The sequence below is a fragment of the Balaenoptera musculus genome, chromosome 19 (genome assembly GCF_009873245.2).
Source record: "Balaenoptera musculus isolate JJ_BM4_2016_0621 chromosome 19, mBalMus1.pri.v3, whole genome shotgun sequence".
Lineage (NCBI taxonomy): Eukaryota > Metazoa > Chordata > Mammalia > Artiodactyla > Balaenopteridae > Balaenoptera > Balaenoptera musculus.
The window spans coordinates 17,844,381-17,857,968 of NC_045803.1; the positions used below are offsets into that span (position 1 = coordinate 17,844,381).

Consider the following 13,588-nt stretch of genomic DNA (forward strand, 5'->3'; position numbering starts at 1 on the left):
GTACCCATTTTTAAAAATACACCTTAAACACATAATATATTATCTAGCACATAACAGCAATTATTTCCCCCCCGCCTTAAGCTATCAATATTAAATTAGCAAAATAAAGATAGTGCTCACCAATAAGAAAATATATCCCAACTAGTTTACTCACAGGAAGCTTCAGGGTCAGCTCTGTCAGGAGACACTTCTTGATCAGCATCTTCTTCCCCAAACAACTGGCTATAATTTAAGAGTAGTAAATATTTATGTACAACAAAATACTCTGAACAAAGGTTAACTTTTCCTACTTTCCTCAAACAACTAATTTAGTTATCTCAAATCTTTAGTAGGGCTGAAAAATAAACAATTGACAAATTATGCTCCATAAACTTAAAAGTATTAAAACAATCTGTTTAAAACAGCTTGCAGGGACTTCCCTGGTGGCACAGTGGTTAAGAATCCGCCTGCCAATGCAGGGGACACGGGTTTGAGCCTTGGTCTGGGAAGATCCCACATGCTGCAGAGCAACTAAGCTCGTGCGTCCACACTACTGAGCCTGTGCTCTAGAGCCCACGAGCCACAACTACTGAGCCCGTGTGCCACAACTACTGAAGCCCACGTGCCTAGAGCCCATGCTCTGTCAGAAGAGAAGCTACTGCAATGAGAAGCCCACGCACCACAACAAAGAGTAGCCCCGCTTGCCACAACTAGAGAAAGCCTGCACGCAGCAACGAAGACCCAACGCATCCAAAACTAACTAAAAAAAAAAAAACAAAAAACAGCTTGCATCCTCATTTCAACCACAACACAGGCAAGGCTAAATTTTAGTAGACCTAGATTCATTTCTGCCAGCTAGGCTCTGCAAATTCCTATGTTAAAATCTTTGATCAAGAGACAGGTGAGCGGCTTTTACATTCCAACATGGATAATATTCCACTGCCAGAATAATAATTGTGAAGTATACCTGCAGCTAGCTGTTAAACAAATACTGACACACCTATTATGTGCGAGGCACTGGTCTAGGTGCTGGGAACTCAGCAGTGAATAAGATGGTTTTCTTTTATAAGAAATAACATAAAAGTATTAAGCTGAAATTCTCTTTCGTTAAGCAAGTTATCCTAAGAATTGTTTAATAACTTTCTAACCATTCCTCAAGCACATAACTTAAGCTATCTAAAAAGCTATCTTTTTTTTTTTTTTTTTGGCTGCAACACACGGAACTTCCCCGACCAGGGATCGAACCTGTGCCCCCTGCATCGGAAGTACGGAGTCTTAACCACTGGACCACCAGGGAAGTCCGATAATAAAGCTATCCTAAAGAAATCCTTTGTACAGTAAAAATCTCAAACATCCTGATACACTTTACAAGAAAATGGCCATTTGTTTCCCACATTGGTTGTGCCCCAAAATACAGCCCCACAATGGCACGTAAGAGTTCCTATCGACTTACTTCCTCTCCGGACTTAATGTTCTGCCAAACTAGCAAGTGTAAAATAGTATGTTACTGTGGCTTTATTCGTGATTTTGCAAGTCAATCATAAAGTTAAACACTATCTTCATTTGCTTATTGCCTATCTGGGTTTCCCTTTAAGTGAAAAAATGTATGTTAGCATTATTTTGTCAGGTTGTCTTTTTCTTATTGATTCCAGGAATATACTCCAGATCACAGTTTTAGTTGCTTATATGTTACAGCTATTTCATCCCATATAACAGCTTATTATTTATACATCATTTAATGTCTCTTGACAAGACACTAAATGAATTTGAATGTATCAATCCTTTATTTTATAATTAGCACTTTTGTATCTTGAGAAATTGTTCCTTAACCCCAAAGATAAAGATTTTCTCCTATATTAGAAAATTTTAAAGTTTTGTCTTTCACATCTGAATAATTAATCCACTTGGACTTAATTTCTATATTTTGTTAATTTACACATATCCTTTGAAGTAGAGAATGCAATTTTTTTCCACATTGGTAGTGAACTGCCTTCCCTTTTATTTAGTCCCTTCTTTCATCTGGGATCTACTGTGCAACCTCAGTTACAGTCTGTTTTTCTATCCCTGCACCAGCAACTCACTAAACTATTTTTACCTTATATTAAATCTTGAAATCTGTTAGAGCAAGTCACCTCAACTTACTCTTCTCCAAGAATGTTTTGGTTCCACTTAGGCTTTATTCTTCCATATAAATTTTAGAATCAGCTGAACAAGTTCTAATAAAATCCCCAATGAGATTTTAATTAGAATTGCATTGAACCATATCAATATTTTATATACACAAATTAGTATAAATATATTTTTTGCTCTGTCAGCTAAGAGGGCCTAAAAGAAATGGCACCCCAGAACTATGCCTAAGCACTTGCATCTTGGTTCCTAGTATCATTCTTCAATTAAAGGAACCAGGGCTCCTTGAAGAAATGTCTAATTCTAGGGCTGAAGCAGGAAACATGCAAGATGAGCGTGGAGCACCTTGTAGTATCAGAAAGTAAGGAATTGCTCCAAAAAAACCCCACACATTGATGGCAGTATATCAAAGAGCACAAAGCCAACTGAAGAGCTCCCAGTGGCCAAAGCTGGAACAATTTGAGCAACAAAATAAAACAGTATTAGATTATAACCGAAACTATATTCAATATCAATGAGTCCACAATGATATCAATAAATGGGTGAGAAGAGACAGGACAATATAGAAAGGGGAGGGAGTAACTTTACAGTGGAGAAAACAGACAAACACTACCTTAAAGTAATCAAGGCCTACATTAATAGTCATAAATCATGTTGATAACATGTACCCTTCATATGATATGATGAAAATGGCACTTTACCTCTGTGGTCTTTCTCCCAAAAATCCATAACCACAGTATTATCAAGAGAAAAACATCAGACAAATTCCGACAGTGGGGCATCCTAAAAAATACCTAACCAGGGACTTCCCTGGTAGTGCAGTGGTTAAGAATCCGCCTGCCAATGCAAGGGGACACAGGTTCAATCCCTGGTCCGGGAAGATCCCACGTGCTGTGGAGCAACTAAGCCCGTGTGCCACAACTACTGAGCCTGCGCCCTAGAGCCCACGCACCGCAACTACTGAGCCTGCGTGCCTAGAGCCCGTGCTCCACGAGAAGCCACCGCAATGAGAAGTCTGTGCACCACAACAAAGAGTAGCACCCACTCGCCGCAACTAGAGAAAGCCTGCACGCAGCAACGAAGACCCAATGCAGCCAAAAAAAAAAAACCTGACCAGTACTCTTCAAAACTAACAAGGTCATCAAAAACAAGGAAAGCCTTAAGAAACTGTCACAGCCCCCTTAAGGTGGGCCTAAAGACAAAACTAACTATAATGGGGTATCCTGGAACAGAAAAAACACATTGGGCAAAAACCAAGGAGATTTAAATAAACTATGGACTTTAGTTAATAAATAATGTATCAATACTGGCTCATTGTTATGTATGTATCATACTAAGATGTTAATAACAGAGGAAACTGGGTGTGGGAACTCTGTGCTATCTTCTCAATTGTTCTGTAAATCTGAAGCTGTTCTAAAAAGTCTATTAAAAAAGAAAAAAAATTGTTTGCCAAGTAAATAAAGCTTGCAAGTGTATTTCTTGTGAAATTTTGTTGTTACACCATTATACGTTTACTTTTCTGAGTGATTATACCTTAATCAAAAAATAAGGAAAACTAATGTTTGCTGTAGATTTCTAGAAAATATTTTTTATGAGGTTGATAGTTCTCTTCCTAGTTTACTAAGAATTTCTGTCATGAAAAGATGTTTGCTAAATTTTACCAAATGCTTTTTCGACACCTATGAAGATTATATAGTTTCTCATTAAATTCTTAATGAAGTAAATGCCATTTATAGATTTTTCTAGTGTTAAACTATGCTTGCATTCCTGGAATAAATACAGCTTGGTTATGGTATACTTTTTGTTTTATACCATTCTAGATTTGTATGCTAATGTTTTGCATAGGATTTTTTCATCTACATTTATGAATGAGAATGTCTCACAATTTTCCTCTTATAACGGCCTTAACTGTTTTGTTTTGTTTTTTATATAATGTATGTAGGACATCCCTGGCGGCACAGTGGTTAAGAACCCTCCTGCCAATGCAGGGGACACGGGTTCGAGTCCTGGTCCAGAAAGATCCCACATGCCACAGATCCAGGAAGCCTATGCACAACTACTGAGCTTGTGCTCTAGAGCCCACGAGCCGCAACTACTGAGCCTGCGCTCTAGAGCCCACGAGCCACAACTACCGAGCCTGCAAGCCACAACCACTAAAGCCTGCGTGCCTAGAGCCCGTGTTCCGCAACAAGAGAAGCCACTGCAATGAGAAGACCGCACACCACAACAAGGAGCAGCCCCCGCCCACCGCAACTAGAGAAAGCCTGTGCACAGCAACGAAGACCCAATGAAGCCAAAAGTAAATAAATAAGTATATAAATAACAAAATGCCCTCTCTTAAAAAAAAAAAAGGTTATTTATTTATTCATGCATGCATGCATGCAGTGCCTGGTCTTAGTTGCGGCATGCGGACTCTTAGTTGCAGCATGCATGCGGGATCTAGTTCCCTGACCCAGGATCGAACCTGGGCCCCCTGCATTAGGAGCACGGAGTCTTACCCACTGGACCACCAGAGAAGTCCCCAGCCTTAACTGGTTTTGCTATCAAAGATATGATAGCCCCAAAACATGAAGTATTCCATTTTTTAAAAAAAATTTCTGAGACTTTATATAAGATTAGAATGATATATTCCTTGCAAATTTAGTGGAAATCACCTATAAATTCACATAGGTTTGGTGCATCAGTCAGAGGAATTTAACCCACTGATTAAATTTCCCTAGGGAGCCTTCTGTTTCTTTCTGAGTTATTTTCTAAGTTTTTAAAATGAATTTATCCAATCATTAAGTTTTTTAAATGTACTGACATAGGGACTTCCCTGGTGGTCTAGTGCTTAAGCATCCACCTTCCAATGCAGGGGATGCGGGTTCCACCCTTGGTCAGGGAACTAAGCCCGCACGCAGCCTGAGTATGCGGGCCACAACTAGAGAGCCTGCATGCCACAGCAGAGGATCCTGCGTGCCGCAACAAAGACCCAACGCAGCTGGGGGTGGGGGTGGGGGGGATATGTACTGGCATAATCTTTTATCATCCCATTTTTTCCCCTTATTATTCTAATCTGTGTTGAGATTATATTCCCCACTTAGTTATCTATCCCCCTCTCCTTTTTATGATCAAACTTGCCAATTTATTTTTTGCTCTTACCTCAATTATATCGTTCCTTCTAATTTTTTTGACTTTATGTTGTTCTTTTTCTAACATAAGTTGGATCCTTTGCTCATTAATGTTCACCTCTCTTCATGTGTGTAAGCCTGTATCTTTTCTTCCAACTACCACATTCAATGTATCCTACAAGTTCCACATGTAGTATTTTCAGTATTTTTACAAAGTATTTTCAACTTCCATTATTTCTTTTTTAACCAGTGAGTTACTTCTAAGTATGTTTTAGTATTTCCAAATACATAGACTTGTATTCATTTAGTTACATGCCTGTCTCCAGTCAGACTAAGCTTCATCATCGTAAGTACAATTTCTCCAAGGTATTCAAATAAAAATGACCCCACTGTCCATGATCAGTACTAAAAATATGCCCAGAAACATATATACTCTTACTTGAACAAATATTTTGCCCAAACGATGCAATGAATAGGTTCTGAAGGTGTGTTACGAATTGTACAGCCAGGAAAAGTTCTCTGGGTTGGTTTGGGATGACATTCGTAACACTCAGTCACACCCTGCAAAGTCAGGATATGAGAAAAACATTTATCCCATCATGGTGGTTTCTCAATATTGTAATATAATCATAAACATTTCATTCCTTCATCTATATTCCAACTGTCAAGAAAATTTTAAAATATTAGTAACTCCAAAATCCTTACTTTACAGATAAGGAACTACAACGTAAAAGTTAACTGAATCTACCATAGTCACAGCTAAGGCTAAGCCAGGACTTCTCTGATTCCTGGCCCGGTGAGGAGAAACTACAAGTTTACCTTGATCACACTGAACAGACAGGGAAAACTACTAGAAAGACAAATAACAACTTTCCAACCAATTATCTCTCAAATTTGTGAAACTCAGTTATTTAAATATTATTTATAGATTTACCTTATAAGCTCCTGAAGATTAAGTGAATTTAAAGTATTAATTTCCAGAGCTATCCAGATACATGGAAAAATCCTAAGTATTGCCAAACCAAATACTCTTCATTTCGTTGCTAAAGGGTTATGTTTAAAGTTATACTGTAAGGAATCCTTGAAAGAAGTCCACGGCACCTGAGATAATTTTCTAAAACTTAGAATGAGTATTCTTTATCTTGGCAATTCTCAATCTCAGTCTTAACACATACTAGTGTCTCAGGATCATGGTAATGAACAATGTCTTTCTAATAATGGTTAAAGACCCCAAACCTGCAAATAATATTTTAATATAAATTGCAGCAGATCCAGTGTTTTCTCCATAACGCCATTTCTGGTGTCCTTCCAATATGCTTTCTTGGGGGCAGCCATATGGCAAGCAGTCACCCCTCATAAACTGATATTTATAAGTCTTTGTAGAATGATATAAATTAAGCTTTCGAAGACTAATATTAAACAGTAAAAACAACTGAAGCACGGCCACAATCTTCAGTATGGAAAAACTGCCAAAGAGCAGACAAAAATACCAAATTTCAAGTAGAGTGTAATTCCTTTTAGTTTCAAAACCTGCTAAATGATTCTTCGAATGTATCTATGTTTAATTTCTTAAAAGAATTCAAAGAAAAAAGATTTGAGCAGCAAATGAATAACAATGCTGAGACTGTATAAAACTGGGTTGTGAACACACATGTATTTGTTCTTATTCTCTAGTTTTATCTAAATATTTGAAATATCAATACTTTACAAATACTCCAAAGTTTTTTTTCAAAGTACTCTTCAGATCTATAAATCCAGACTTTAGACAAGTAACTTTTTAGAAGGCTGGTTTACCATATATCAACTACAACATGACATGTAGTCTCATGGCTACTAAGAATTTAAAAAGGCAAGTTTATTATGCTTGCCAGCCTAAGGATTTTAATATATAAGCTACATGAAACAAAGTAGCACAGAGCTAAAAGATCTTTGCCTGTACTCTTTTTGGTACCTTTACAGCATCTAAGTTTTATAGGAGCACAAAATAATCCTTACATCCTGGATGCTGACAAGCCCATGTCATATATATCCAAAGTTTACTTCTTCCCTCCTTAAGTTCCCAAATAAATATGCGGGAAGCAAAAAACAAACCAAACCAAACCAAACCAAAAAAAAGTACTTTACCTTTTTGATAGTGGTTACTTGTCCAAGATAACCAGCAGTTCCACTCTCAATAAGAGGGACATCAGCTGCTAGACACATTCTATTAACATGGTTTCGGGCAGCTGGAAGAAAAATACTAGTTAACAGGAGTTTACAAAAAAAAAGAAAAAAAGAAAAAAGAAATTATGTAGTTACCTTTAATTGGGATGAAATTTACCCAAACCATTTTTTATTGTTTTTATTTCATGTACAACTTTCTTATAGCTATGACCAGAGTAATACAACTGTTATAGACATTTAAGAGACATTCAACAGCAAAATTTCAAAGATAAGAAATTTATATCACAAATTTACTGTAGGAGAAGCACCCCTACATATTACTTTTTAATACCAAAGTGCCATCTTTCTCTTCTATTGCTGTACCTACTTCTATTAAATATGGCTAAAACATTGTTTCAATGTTTTCCAACTCCTTAACTTGCTCTTATTCCAATAAAATTATCAGGTAATACATGGAAGTAAATGGAGAATGTGGAGTATCAACTTTGGAACTATTTATCTTTTTTTTTTTTTTTTTTTTGCTGCACAGCATGCAGGGTATTAGTTCCCTGACCAAGGATCAAACCCACGCCACCTCAGTAGAAGCTCAGAGTCTCAACCACTGGACCACCAGGGAAGTCCCAACGTGGAACTATTAAGGCAGTTTAAGGTGAGGGGAAAAAAGATGAGTCTGGTTAAAAGAGTTATCCTCTTTCTCATGCTACTTTGTATGTTTTCTCTTTTGATATTTCTGGCCCCAAATTGTTAGCAACTCATTTGACAGATGTACTTTTACATGTGGAAGTAGTTACAGAAAGAGTATTAAGTATTTTCACCCCACATTCCAGACACAAAGATTTGTTAACAATAACTGGCTATATGATACTTGATTATATGAAATATCACCAACTTGTGTAAAGTTTAAATGGTCCAAAATGTGTACACGTAATAGGATCCAATCTGATATATTACAGCACCAGATATACCCAAAATAATTCAAGAGCCATGACTTCCATGCTACCTTTGACATCCTGTTGCCTTACTCTCAAAACAGTGGTTTTCAGCCATAATTGCCCTTTAGATCATCTGGGGAACTGTGAAAAAATATGATCTTTAGGTCCCATTTAGAGTTTGACTCAATTGGTTTTGGGTGAAATTTGGGCACTGATATTTCTTAGATCTCCACATACACGAAGGAAGTCACACTGTGCTTAAGTGCTGGGATAATCTGAAACAAATATACATGCACGCAACCTATGCATCATCCTCTTTAATGATATTAACTTCCCCTATATTCACACTAGTTCTAGTTAAAATTACAATCAATTGGCAAGCTTTAAACCTGATCTTACTTCCCTTTAGGTCTTTTAAGTTCTAACTCATAAGGATATATTTTAATTAACACTAATTGTGTAAACAACCTTGTTATGGAGGAAGGGAAATACTTAGAATTAAAAGTATTAAAATAATCTCACCTCTGTTATCTAAAGCATTCATAACCAATATAAATTGTCGAAAAAATTCCACATTATAGTCAGGGCTACAAAGTAAAACAACAACAAAAAAAAAAGGTCACCAAAACAACCGGCCTTACACATGAGCTTCACAGTATAATACAGGGTCCTAAAAAGCATATTAAAGTAATAAAAGTACAAAAATAACTGATATTAGGGGTCTCTACAATATAGATAGGTTTGATTTTTCCCCAAACACGAGAAACAAATTTAAACCACACATCCGTTTTGGCCAGCTACCTCGGGCACAGAGCAGAATCTCAAACTGGCATGACTTCGAGAGTCCCACCAGGCCTTCTTGGGGCAGCAAGTGCCTGGGAACATACAAAGAATACATTCCCAGGATCTGCCTGGCCTGTAGCTTCACCTCACATGGTCAGGATCAGGCAGGGTTCAGGCCCCTAGGGTCCCTGCTTTTAGCAGCACTGGGAAAGCAACACAGGGTAAGGAGGTTGTAGGGCTACAGGCAAGCTTGTAGAGCAAACATCCAGAGAATGAAAAGGAAGCTGGAAACACAAATTCCCTGAGAAAGCCTAAGACTTTCTCTAATCCAGGCCTCAAACAAGAACTCATTATTTTTAAAACCACTTACTTGTGGACAACAACGATAGATAAAGGACATTTAGACGCAGGGTTCCTTTGCCCCAACGCCTCCACAATTATATTTTTACTCTATCTTTACTGAGATCAGAGTATATTTATGTACCACCAAAACTACTGCCCCATCACAATTCCCAGTGTTATATTACAGAAGTCACAGTCCTAATAAATAAATTATTTTGAGAGGGAACCTTTTAAACTGAAAAAGGCCACAGCTGAAATCGATCAGAATGAGAGCAATATATTTAGAAAAGTCTGAATCATCATGTATATTGATTTCTTATAGTTTAGAATATCTCTTTATTTAAAACAATATAAGGTCCTTTTAGGTTTCCAAGTAACTTATTTATTGAAAGTATTAAAGTAAATGACCTCTTTTCTAAATCATTCAAATTATATATATATATATATACATATATATATACACACATATATATATATGAACTGTTAAAAGAATGTCACTTACGTGGACACAACCTAGTACATTTTAATAATTCTAGAAAAATCATTTTTAAATAAGCAGAATGACTCTGAGTTCATATATTCAGCTAATAAAAGTATCTTATACTTTAAAGGTTTAATTAAAAATTCACAGCAAACACAATTTTGCAACATAATAATTAGAGCATACTTCATGATGCTGTCATGGTAGGCTATGATATTAGCTTTCGGGTAAAACTGCAGTACACTTTCTTTGGCAACCTGGAAAAACAAACAACACTAAATTACTAATTTACTAAATTACTACGACATTTCTATCTGAATATGAAATCTATCTATGGCAGACAATAGTTATTTCACCTATTTATATACACTTGTACATGAATGGCAAGCTTCAGCAAAAATATCAAATGCAGTAACCAAGTGTCATTCAACAAATATTTACTAAGCATCTTCCATATATCAGAAACTGTATACGGCACTTGGTGAGCAAAAGTGACATTAATCAAATAACCATCCAGATAAATTTAACTACAAACTATGATAAATGATACATAGAAAAAGCAGAGGCTGTAATGAGTGGAAGATATGATTTAGTCTAAGAGATTTAGGAAAGCACCCCTAGAGAAAATTTGAAAAATGAAAAGGAGAAAAGAGTGAAAGTTTGCCCAAAAAGCTGGGAGAAAAGCAAAGAGAAAGATGTTTTAAAACCTTGAATCAAGATGGGACATTCAAGGAACTAAAGAAAGATCAGGATGGCTAGAACCTCAGGGGAGGCTGTCTTCTTCTAAAGGGAACAATGGCATAAGCTGTAGCTTCTCTTGCCCACAAATACAGGAGCAGCCAAGCTCCAGGGAATGTAGGAACACAAGGCTCATTCTAAGTAAACGATCAGAAATTTAAGAAGGGGACACCATTTACAGGATTGGGTAGAGCACTTTTATTTCCTCTGTAGATAAGAAAGGATGGCACAGTCTTCTGTCCTTTTCTAGAGATCTTCTTATTCTTCATAATTCCTCAGCTAAAAAGAGATGGCTTCCCCCATATTCTCCCTCCTACTAGAGAGTCCAAATTAACCTAATACCATAAATGGAAGATCCACCAAAGGGCAGAAATATAAATGAATAAATAGAAATGATATGAGAAATACAAAGTTACCTGGGCCTTTGATCTTCCAACATGTTTCTTTTGAAATAAAAACTGCCTGTTGAGGTTGCTGACATCAATAGTATCCAGATCAATCTACAAATGCATAAACCCCAGATAAATCACAAATTTCCTGGTATGTTTGAGCAATACGTATCACTATCCTCAGCATCCATAACCCAGAACTTTTGATATTTGCTACGTTAGTGGAGAAAATGCTTTTTGACCAATATACTAAAGTTGTTAAATTGATAAAAATAATTTAATGCGTATTAAAACAAGATTTAATTTCAGAGACACCTTTCTCAAAAATATTTTAGAAAGGATGCTTTTTTTGTTCATTTGTTTAATCATACTGGCAAACATGTTAGGAAATTCTTAGACGACAAAATGATGCTGAAAATGCATTATATTTCCATCATTTCTCTATCAATCTGATTACTCTTTCAAATCCAACATAATAGATTTAACTGTGCCCTGTTCTTTTTCTTAAATGATACTTGGCAAATAGATTTATTGAATTTTTGCTTTTTTCTTTAATTCAACAGTCTTTACCCACACACAATTTCATTTACAATCATTACTTGAGGGCTGTGGAGGGAAACTTCTACACAAGGTTAGAAGTCTCACGTTTTAAGTCTTATCCAACTGCTGCTTCAAAATAAATATAAGAGAAGAAATAATTATAACTAAAACCATTTTCACTCCATTTCAATAAATTTACATGAAGAGTAATCAAATGTTCTAACTGTGAAACACCCTAATGGTTTTGGTGAAAATCACCAAAACATATAATCACCTAACATTTTTTTATCTATGCTTTCTAAATTTACTACAAAAATTAAACCAAATAAAAAAGGATCAGCATTTATTTTTCAGGGGCCCCAATTCACTGTCTTGTCTATTACAAAATGATCCTTTTGAAGAAGTATCAGTAGGTATTAGCTATGCCACATTCATATTTGGGATACAGAACTGAATGGAAAGACTAACCCTATAAAAACCAATGGAAAATGCGTAAATGCTTTTCCCCCCAGTCACTCATTTATTAGTTCAGTCGGCCACCTCTACTTTTTTTTTTTTTTTTAATTCCATGTTTCCACTACACCTTAAGATGCTATAAACTCACATCCAAATTTCAGGTTACAACTCCAATCTCTAAAAAGTTTACATTAACAGAAATGACTTGACTCAGAATTACAGTAGCTTCCCGTCACTGTACAGCAATGCAAAAGTTAAAATCCTAACCAATACCTTTAACGAAATAATCTACGGTGATAACAATGACAGTCACGCAGATTGTACCCAGAAGAGAGGGGCGCGAGCCACAAAGGAGTTCTAGCTAAGTTACTAAATCCCACCGTACCTCACTTTTCCTCTTATCTGTTAAAAATAAAATGGGATGAAGACAGGGTTTACAAGCCTATGATGGTAGCGAAGATTAAGTGCGTTAAGGCGAGTAAACCGCGCAGGACAGCGCCGGGCTCGGGACAAGCGCTCGGTAGGTCCTGGTTGTTACCACTGCCATCCTCTGCTCTGCATATTATCTGAGTTAAGGGGGACTTCGAATTGAACACTCACAACATCCCCAAGGGACTCGAGACAATCCTCTCTTGCCTCCGGTTAAAGCTGGGGAACTGCTCTGAAGCGAAGACACGAGGACTCTTCCACACCCCAGAGCCGCCACAAATTGGCGCTGCCTGGGAGGCGGGGGACGGCTCTTCGCGGGACGCCCGGAAGACCCGGGCCCTTGGCCTCCTCAGCGTGCGGAGCGGGCCCGGCGTGCAGCGGCGCCCGCCCCGTAGCCGCCGAAGAGCTCCCTCTAGGCGGGCAGCGACGACCCCAGGGCCTCTTGGTCCGCCCCCGCACCCACAGCTCAGGTCCGGACCTCCGGGCCCCGATCCCCCGGCCCCGGCTCCACGGCCCGCCATTCAGCCCGCGCGCACGCCTGGCCCTCACCAGGTCGATGTGGGAGAAGCCGGTGAGCACGAGGTTTTTGAGGAGCTCGCAGCCGATGCCGCCCGCGCCCACCACCAGGACCCGGCCCCCGGCCACGGCCTCGGCCAGCTCCCGCGGCAGCCCCCGCGACAGTGCCATGGCGGGACAACCACGAGCCTCGGCGCAGGCGGAGGCGGGAGAACTGAGCCGCGGCCGGAAGTGAGTGGGGGAGGGGCGGTCTAGCTTCCGTTCCTGCGCACTGCGGCCGCCTGTCGGCGCTGAGTGGGCGGGGCCTGGGGACCTGGCCAGTCCGCGAGCGGCCCGGGCTGGGCTGGGCTGTGAGCGGAAGACTCTTCACACCTCCGGCTGTACTCGAGCCTGGTAGTTCTTCGCACCGAGGCGCGTAGTTCTGCTTTCTGGCTTAAGATTTATTAGATTTTTGATGTGTAGTTTTATAAAATACTTTGCAGCATATATGTAACCAAGCAAAGGCCTCTTATGCCCCAAGTGAAGAAAGCCAAACTCTGACAAGGGGAGTTTGCAGCAAAGTAAGGACTTACTGCAGGGTGCCAAGCAAGGGAGTGGGAAGCA

The 13,588-nt window shown here is 38.6% G+C and overlaps 1 protein-coding gene across 3 annotated transcripts in view; it reads right to left on the reverse strand.

Moving 5' to 3' along the window:
* Window positions 1-13,223, reverse strand: part of UBA2 (ubiquitin like modifier activating enzyme 2) — a 31,476-nt gene extending 18,253 nt beyond the window's left edge. The window contains exons 1-7 of one of the 3 annotated variants that reach the window (XM_036833755.1): window positions 13,019-13,223; window positions 11,072-11,155; window positions 10,104-10,174; window positions 8,834-8,898; window positions 7,341-7,441; window positions 5,656-5,777; window positions 155-222 (exon numbers count right to left, since the gene is read on the reverse strand). In XM_036833755.1, coding sequence (XP_036689650.1) covers window positions 155-222; window positions 5,656-5,777; window positions 7,341-7,441; window positions 8,834-8,898; window positions 10,104-10,174; window positions 11,072-11,155; window positions 13,019-13,156 — 649 coding nt within the window. In that variant the 5' untranslated portion in view covers window positions 13,157-13,223. Of the gene's footprint in view, window positions 1-154; window positions 223-5,655; window positions 5,778-7,340; window positions 7,442-8,833; window positions 8,899-10,103; window positions 10,175-11,071; window positions 11,156-12,640; window positions 12,994-13,018 lie in introns of those variants that run through there. The other 2 variants (XM_036833756.1, XM_036833757.1) reach the window with 2 other exon arrangements.
* Between the last annotated feature and the right edge of the window lie 365 nt (window positions 13,224-13,588).